Source organism: Monopterus albus, unplaced genomic scaffold, assembly GCF_001952655.1.
Source record: "Monopterus albus unplaced genomic scaffold, M_albus_1.0 scaffold225.1, whole genome shotgun sequence".
Lineage (NCBI taxonomy): Eukaryota > Metazoa > Chordata > Actinopteri > Synbranchiformes > Synbranchidae > Monopterus > Monopterus albus.
Window position 1 is genome coordinate 366,479 of NW_018128105.1, and position 8,840 is coordinate 375,318.

Consider the following 8,840-nt stretch of genomic DNA (forward strand, 5'->3'; position numbering starts at 1 on the left):
TTTTGAAAGATTGTTTTCTTGGCAATAGCTAGAGAAATGAGGAGTGGGTTTTTGTATTTAATTGGTAGGTGGTCGATTTCTGATATTACCGAGGAAGCAAAGTGATGGAGAAGGAGGGATTCTACAGCCCAAGATGGTGGAGAGTTTCTCTGTCACTGCTGTCCAGAGGGAATGAACTGGTTGGCAGGTCCAAGTTTTAGATTCAACCGGTTCTTTTATCTGAAGGCCCCAAGAAGTAACACTCAGGAAACAGGAATCAGCTTTACATAGATTTATTTTCTTCTGGTTAAATGCAGAGTTATTACAGCACTGGGCTCCATGAGATGACAAGTCCCAAGAGCCTAGATAATTAAAAATCATTCATATTTATCTTCTCGGGCTGGGACTGCCCTGTACATGGGTGGAACGTTTCACTAAATATTCTAGAATGTTCACTCTGTCCCACTACGTGGGGCGCACGGCAGCTGTCCGGCAGACTCAACAGCTGTTGCATTACAGAGGCCGCTCTCTTGGGCAGCCTCTGACAAAACAACGGCTATCCCACTGGCTGTGTGAAGCTATTACACAGGCTTACGGGTAGGATTACAGAGGATTTATGTTTTTTATTGAGATCTCAATATTTTATTTGTTACTTTTAAATTAATTTTTTTGGATCGAACATGATACCACACACCTGATACCATACAATCGACGCATCAAACAGAATAAAAGTGACTGAACTGCATCTTATTAGGACAATCTTTTTTGGGAATATTGTTCTTTTCTTGTTCAGGCCCAGGTCTGTTTGGGAAGTGTAAGGGTCTTGTTGTTTGAATGATACTTGCCAAGTTTTTTTTTCTGAAATACATTTTATTTTTTTATAAGTACGTGAGTGTGTGCCTTATTGGGGATGGAGGTTTCTTCTGTGCAGAGTGCCATCACCAAGCACCTTGTGAACCCAAGATAACTGTACCCTATTGTGTAGATATAGACATTCATTCTGGTTCCCAATCATCAGAGTAATAGATATTTAGAGAGCATTTGACTGCTAAATTTAGAAGGGTGACAGCAGAGAGATAGGGACTCACATACATTAGTGAGTAGTGATTCCTCATTTGTTACATTAAGGTGCATTACCGCCTCCTGCTGGGCTTAGGGAGCAGTCAATTTTCATAGAAGAAGAATGGCAGGAAAACGAGGAATGAGATTTATAGTATCATTCAACAACAAGACCCTTACGCTTCCCAAACAGACCTGGGCCTGTTAGGACAAAACCGGTCCTTGCATGTTCTTTTATGAAGAATGGCCAAAGACAAATCTTAATATTCAACTTGTAAAGCAGCTGTTTAACTGTGACGGAGCTCTATTGTCATATGAGCACTTCATAGCTAAGTACAGGTAGGGTTCCTGTCTCCCATCATGAGTAGAACACTGTTATTAATGCACTTCCGTCTGGCATTCTCTGTTTAGCACGCTCCTTCTCAAACACACACAACTCTATCAATTTAGATATTGTTGTTAATGGCACTTCTATCTTTGATAAAAGATTCAACAACGTCTTTATAAGAAACTCCCTCATTCCAAGAACAACAACAGCTGTTAAACATAAATGGCCATGCCAGACTCTTGATGGGAGAACATGGAACGCTGTTTTTACTTTGCCCTACAAATTTGTCTTGTCCAACAAAGCTAAAGAACTTTCCTTTAAATTCTTACATAAATTTTACCCAGTAAACTCCATTATTTGTAAATACATTCCAAACATAGAAGAAAAATGCTCTTTTTGCAACAGTGAGCTAGAAACTCTAGAGCATTTTTTCCCAATGTGCACATATGACAGCTCTGTTCATTATTTTGGCCAAAATGAAATTTCTGAAAAAAAAAATCACCATGCTTTTCAACTTTTAAACAATCTGATCTTTTAACAATTACTTCCAAACACTGTTACATTTAAACCACCCTAACAAAAAACGAACCAAAACCACTTACCTCCTTAAACATTTTAATTTTATATCTTTACCTTTACCTCTTTGTATTTTATATATTGTTTTTTCTTTTCTTTGTTCTCACTTGGTTCTGCTATTCATTTTCACTTTGTTATATTATGCCTACTTTTGTCCTGTTGTCCTCTTAATGCACGCTGCTATACATCTGTTGCAACAATTTGTGCTGAATATATTTTGTATTGATCTGCATTGTTGCTATATAAAGACAAAAAAAAGATTTATAGTAGTAGGTAGGGGCCGTTCTGATTCACACTCCAGTCTAGGTGGCGGTAATGCACCTCAAGCTGTTTGCCACCCGCCATTACACAATAAAGGAAGAAGAACAACAAGCGAAAGTAACAGAAGAAGAAATAATGCCGTGTTGTTAGCATCGCTTAGCGAGTCATGCTAACTTTGAATGACATTATATCTTGATTTCAACTAGCTGGTAAAGTGTTATAACTTTGTCATGTTTTTTTTTAATCGCAAATGTATTGTCTATTTTACCATGGACTATCTAATTTAAGTTGCAGATGCGAAATGCATGCCTGCAAGTAAGCTACATTGTAAATGAAAGCTAACGGTCTCCTTCAACTCAATCTGACAGTTTACTCAATAATAGGTTAATTTTGTAAATATTTTGAGATTTATGCTGCTATGTAGCACTGCAGACTGCCTGTCCTTTCTTCAGTGTTTATATCCCCGTGGCCGTTTCAATGGGGAAAAGGAAAGACATGATTCACCCCAGGTTTCTCGGTGAGTAACGTATACAAAGTTATTGGCCTTTTATTAATACATTTTAGGAAGTCATAGTTATGTTTTCTTGCTCTGATTAAATGCATACTCAATTTCTAGGTTGCGGGATACATCATACAGTCTCCAAAAAGTTAAATCAACACATCTGTTGTGTTATTAATTATAGTAGTTTATTATACTAACGACCTATTCTGATCGTAGTGCATAGTGTTCATTGCAAAAGCTGATATTTGTTTTGTGTTTCACTGTATCATATCCTGTACATCGTATTGGTTGACATGGTGCACCTGTAGGAAATGGCACAGGGTGAAATGCTTAGCATGTTTCGCCATTTTGGCTTGAAATGAAGCATCATTTAATATTTCATTCATACTTGTTGTGTTTGTGCTTTCCTTGTGTCCCCTGCAGGTGAAGGCAGCTCCAGCATGCACAGCATTCACAAGCGGAAACACAAAAAACACAAGAAGCACAAGAGGAAGCACCACAGCTTCGCCGAGGTCCCCGAGCCGGTCGTGGTTCCTCGGCCTCATCCACAACTCAGACTCAAGATAAAACTGGGGGGACAAACGCTGGGGACCAAGAGGTGAGCTGGGATGTCAGAGATGGATGGTTTGTCTGTGTTAATGGTTTGTCAGTGTGACCAGTACACTTAATGGCCTGTATCCCTGTTGGCTGTTCCAGTGTTCCCACCTTCACCGTTCATCCTGGTGTGGCCTGTCCTCCCTCACCCCTGATGATTATTGATAACAATGTTGATGATGAAGAAGATGAAGATGAGGATGAGGAAGAGGATGATGACGATGAGCCATCTGTGCCTCTGGAACAGTATCGGGCATGGCTGGGTAAGTTACAGGTAGAGACAGTAGATATTACTGCATTATTGACTGTATATCCTGTTGTGGCAGTATTTTTTCTTTCTTGACTTGGAGGCTGCATTAAAATGTAGGTGAAATTTATCATCACATTATTAATGATTTATTTTTCACATCATCCACCATTAACCTGATGTTCACTGTGTAACACTAAAGTGAGTCAGCTGGATTGATTCATTTCATACTGTGTGGCAGTGTTTCCAAACCTTGGGATCTGGACATCACATGGGTCAATCAGAGGGGATCACAGTATGATCTAAAGGCACAAGAACACAAAATATATCTTTTTTTTCTTGTGAAATACTGGATAAATTAAATGTTTTTCCTTGGGCATCAAGACGAGCATATTCCACTAAATGATGAAATGTATAATCAATGAAAATAATCTGGCTGCGTAACTTCTAATTTTGGAGTTCAAACTTGCAAACACACTGGTTTGGTCTTTTCTTATGTGTTTCTAGGTCTTTTACAAATGGCAGACAAAAATAAATGTGAAAGGAGAGGTTAAACCATAAAATGTGTTTTTTGTTCTATCCTAGTCAAAAATAAGAGACTTGTTCTGGTCTTCTTTTGTTTATCAGATGAAGACAGCAACCTGGCCACATCCCCTCTGCCAGACATGGACTCAGACTCCATGCTCGGGGGGCCTGTGGACGAGGAGGAGAGGTGGCTGGATGCTCTGGAGAGGGGAGAGCTCGATGACAATGGAGAACTGAAGAAGGAGATCGACGAGTCTCTGCTCACAGCCAGACAGGTGAGGAAGACAGACACAAGTAGGAAAGAGAAGTACTTCAGTCCCCTATTTATCAGAAATTCCTCAACACAGCTGTAAATATTAACCCCGAGTGCTTTTTCTGTTGTTGTTCAGAAAGCTCTGCTACACAAGCAGCAGAGCCAGCCTCTCCTGGAGCTCCCCATGGGCTATAAAGAGAAGGAGATGACCGCAGAGATGATGCAGAAACGAGAGGAACGAGCCCGAAAGAGACGCCTGCAGGCCGCCAAGAAGGCCGAGGAGAACAAGAACCAGACAATAGAGAGACTGACAAAGACCAGCAAGGCCAAGATAAAAAGCATGAAAGAGAAGAAGTCCAAGCAGAGCCAAAGTCTCATGGTCCGGTACAGCGACTCCGCCCAGGGCATGGTCATCTCTTTCCCCACAGGGGTCCCAGCTCCGACCCCAGCACCTCGCCGTCCTTCACCTCCTGCGCCTGTGATCTGCGGAGTCAGCGGCTGCACCAACCTCAAGAAGTACGCCTGCTCAAAGACCGGGCTTCCTCTCTGCAGCCTAGAGTGTTACAAGAGGAACCTGCTGTTGGTTCAGAGCACAGCTTGAACTGGGAACGGAGATGCAGATACTGGAAGTATCATTTCGACATTAGGCTTCAAACATCAATATTTTCAGGAGTCAGAATCAGTGTGCATTTAATTTTTATCTACTCAGCTGTTTTGTATGTAGATGTGTCAGACTAATAATGATGGCTGTCTCTGTGATGTACATTGTCAAAATCTGTGTACGGTCCAACATTAATCATTATCTGTGACTTTCATTTGTGAAATATGTTTGTTGAGAACTACATAAAAACCATATTTTTGTACAGATTTTGAGACAATGCTGTTTCCACTAGCTTGGACTTCATTTTGTCAGCAATGTAAAAATTATGTTTTGACACTGATGTAAACAAATTTTTTTTTTTGAAAGAATAAGAGAAACTGTATTGCCTTTTAAATCTGCATTCATTTTTGTAACAAATGATCCCATTTCCATACAAAACTATAAAAACTTATTTAAATTAACAAATGAAAATCCTTTCCAACACTGTATACAGTCTGTGAATATATCAATAAAACTATATTTTCTCTGTCAACATGCAGATGCCTGCAGCAGCGTAACTGTAGTGGGTCTACTTTGTTTGCTTATCATTATAAGGCCACACTCACACTTTGCTGTTATCTGAAGAAAATCATCTCTACACAGTCTGATTTTTACAATATGCTTCCATTTTAGCCTTTTAGATTATCCGCCAGAAACTGGGACAGTTAGCATAACCTCCACGCATTTGCTCTCAGATGCATCCCACAGTCACCACAGTTTGAGCTAATTTCCTGAGAATGCAAGAAGTCTTCTAGTTTGCCATTAGTTTAAAGAGTGCTGACATGTCACACAGCCAAACCGAAGGAGAGTCTGAAGGCCATCTCTACAGGAACCTCTGCCACCGAGTCATGGAAACACACGTAGAATTCCTGAGGGACGGGCTCAAGCAACATCCGCCTGAAAGGCAAAGACAGAATGAGATTGGGATAAAAACAAATCACTCAGCAAAGAATGGTGCAGTCATGTTATTTCAAAAAATAGCTTCAGATGGAGGTAAATTGGACAAAAACATTCAAAAACCTGTGCTGCCCCAGTTTCATACTACATATTAATTCAGCGTATTGTACAGTATATCATGTACTAATCTCTATAGTAAATATTTTTGCAGATAGTATAGAAGAAGTCATCATACTTAACTCTTACGCTAACAGGAAATGATACTTGTGCCACTGACTGACAATCAGCCTCTGCCAATTCAACTCCATCAAGAGAAAGCTATCGTTTCTACTAAAAATCTGAAGTTGTTGTTTGTGAAGCTCACCTCCATCCACAATTGGTTAGAAATTTCTCTGGCTATAAACAGCCCCTCGCTTTACTTTGTGTGATGCATTTGGCTTGTGTGGCTTGTGGACAAAAGAATCATCACAGGGGAAGTCAGCTTACCCTATGACCCAGTAAGTCATGGTGGGAGCAGGCTTCTTCTGGTCAGTCCAGTTCTCAGGTTTACACTGGAACAGAACCCCATGTTCCTTCACAGGGCCCAGACCCCACGCACCACCCTGAGGCCTGTCTGCTGCCCGACGAGCCTGCAGCAAAGAAGACCACACCAATAATCAACTCGATTCTTTAACCACGTTAATGCACAACAAGTTAGCGTCCCTAGGAGACAGAAGAGCTAAAATGAAGGCAACAGCAACCAAAACATAAATGCACACACCGGCTGTTGTGTAGGAGTGTTTACTCTCTTTAGAAAGGTTGAATCGTGACTGTTTAGAGCCCATGCTATGATGGCAGACCACCACTATTTAGTCATGGTACTACAAAGTTGTGGTGTTAGTTTAAACCCAATCTCAACCACATTCTGAGTCTCAGTCTTGATCTGGAATAAACAGAATCTCATCTTGACACCTCTTCTTATTATCCTTTGCTACTTTAGGATGAACCATGGTCTGAGGTTGAGACTACATTCCTGAGTAACATGGCACTCACCCTGGCTGGCAGGCTCTGCTGAAACGCAGCCCGTATGGAGAGGCAACAGTGGTGGAAGTTGCGGATGAGCTGTGGGTGAATGGAGCCGCTGAGCTGAGCCACTTCCCTATGAGTAGGAGCGATGAAGATTCCCTGAACTGTTTCCATCAAGATGTAGTGGAACAAAGTGTTCTCTGCACCTGAAGTCAGTCTGCCACAAGCACAAGACAGAAACAAACAGAGGGCTGATGATTATATAACTTGTTGGGGTTTTACAGGTTTTAACCAATAGAAATTATACATATATACAATTGGAATGAATGAAAACAATTATTCCCATCATTTACTTTATAGTGGCATACATCTCCTCTGTCTCCCTCTCAGTCAGGGTCTTCTTTAGGGTGCCCAGGTAGAATGGATTCGGGTGCTTCATCCTGGGAATCTGGTGATAAGGCATACACCACAGGTGCGCGAGAACATTACAAGGAATATGATACCGTTAAGTGCACGGTCGAATACAATCTGTTGTTTTCACAGATCAAATCTATTGCAAGAGCAACATAATACTAAATCCTGTTTAACTTGTAAATTATTTTTTATAAATTTAACATCTGTGATGATGCCCTGTGTTTTATGTCCCCAACATCATGTTCTTCGCCCACACCCACACACACACACACACACACACACACACACACACTCCACCCCGACTTTTAAATACCGGAGTGTTGCAATAAAATATGCGACCCTCTTCCAAGGCCACACAACTGCACTTTTATGTCATTTTTAATAACAATAAATGTTTAGAATTTTTATATACATCTAGTTCACATCAAAATAAGTAATAAAAATAAACTAGAAATTAAAAAATGAAAATAAAACAGAAATTTAAAGTTGAATTAGCTTGAAAATATGAAGCTTAAATATTTGTCATATTAATGAATGATTATCAGTGGTTTGCACAAATTGCCTGTTTGACAGTTTATAGTGTTAAACAAAGAAGCAACAGAAATCTACCAAACAAGTTCCTTGACAGACTTAATAAAAGGTTACAGCTGTACCTTGAACAGGCTTCCTCTGCCTCCACTCCCATCAGACCCTCCAGAACCCAACGAGTCCCGACGCCCCCCCAGCTTCCTTGTTGAGTCCACTGATGATCCAGACCCATCCATATGTCCCTCACTCCCACTGTCTGACAGGCTCCTCTGGGGGCTGGACCTCCGGGACTTATCCCCAAACAGGCTGTGGCCTTTGGACCCAGATGAGGAGCCTTTAACTGCTCCGGCTAGCTTGCTAAAGACAGGGGAGGAAGAGGCCAGACTGCTGAGGCGGTCACGGGCTGTGGCGGCAGGGAGGAACCAGTCGGCACAGGACAGGCAGGGAGTTGGTGGAGTGTTCAGACGCTCCTCAATACCTGCCTCTAACACCTCCAACTGCAGGAGGGTGGCCTTCACCTGCCCACAGAATGTAAGAAAGTCTCAGTTTATACTCCAGAGAGCAACAGATTTGGTTATTTATGTTTCCCTTGGTTTGAAAATTAATCAAACTACAACACAAATAAAATAGGAAGTAGTCATTTTTGTTCATATAGATGAGTAAAATGCATGCACATTATGGAAGGAATTCACAAATGAGCTCAACAAGTTTCACCTGATCCACATAAACACAATCAGGTCCTGGAGAGCCCAAAGCTGGTGAAGCACAGCCTCCTGCTTCTAACAGTACACACTGCATGAAGTGCCTCTGAGGTGGAGAGAAGAAGAAATAGAAACAATCGAACCAGTAATAAACAGGCTAGGAGATGGCACACAACAAAAGATTAAGGATAGCGTATAGAAGACAAGACAAAGAGGTGGTGAAGGGGGGTGGTTTTCCAGTGACGTGCGGTCAGGGGAGGCAGGTGAGGCAGAGCCTCCCCTGTCAATCTTGAAAAGAAAAAAAAAGTTAACCATAAAATATAATAACTGT

The 8,840-nt window shown here is 41.2% G+C and overlaps 2 protein-coding genes across 6 annotated transcripts in view; one reads left to right on the forward strand and one right to left on the reverse strand.

The window, feature by feature from the left end:
- The first annotated feature begins 2,232 nt into the window (after window positions 1-2,232).
- On the forward strand, window positions 2,233-5,430 carry ino80b (INO80 complex subunit B). 5 transcript variants are annotated; one of them, XM_020619689.1, is made up of 6 exons: window positions 2,233-2,320; window positions 2,656-2,720; window positions 3,129-3,303; window positions 3,402-3,562; window positions 4,174-4,346; window positions 4,461-5,430. In XM_020619689.1, exons 2-6 carry the CDS (start codon window positions 2,681-2,683, stop codon window positions 4,923-4,925), a joined length of 1,014 nt encoding a protein of 337 aa, XP_020475345.1. In that variant the 5' UTR covers window positions 2,233-2,320; window positions 2,656-2,680; the 3' UTR covers window positions 4,926-5,430. The 5 variants fall into 5 exon arrangements, with proteins under 5 accessions (XP_020475345.1, XP_020475344.1, XP_020475343.1 ...); XM_020619688.1 differs by lacking the exon at window positions 2,233-2,320 and adding an exon at window positions 2,327-2,412 and having other exon boundaries at window positions 2,628-2,720; XM_020619687.1 differs by lacking the exon at window positions 2,233-2,320 and adding an exon at window positions 2,327-2,412.
- A 94-nt stretch (window positions 5,431-5,524) lies between these two features.
- The window catches only part of intu (inturned planar cell polarity protein), an 18,537-nt gene continuing 15,221 nt past the window's right edge, over window positions 5,525-8,840 (reverse strand). The window contains exons 12-17 of the mRNA XM_020619692.1: window positions 8,523-8,615; window positions 7,934-8,326; window positions 7,220-7,314; window positions 6,894-7,083; window positions 6,348-6,490; window positions 5,525-5,861 (exon numbers count right to left, since the gene is read on the reverse strand). Of these exons, the coding sequence (XP_020475348.1) occupies window positions 5,750-5,861; window positions 6,348-6,490; window positions 6,894-7,083; window positions 7,220-7,314; window positions 7,934-8,326; window positions 8,523-8,615 (1,026 nt within the window). The 3' untranslated portion in view covers window positions 5,525-5,749. The remainder of the gene's footprint in view (window positions 5,862-6,347; window positions 6,491-6,893; window positions 7,084-7,219; window positions 7,315-7,933; window positions 8,327-8,522; window positions 8,616-8,840) is intronic.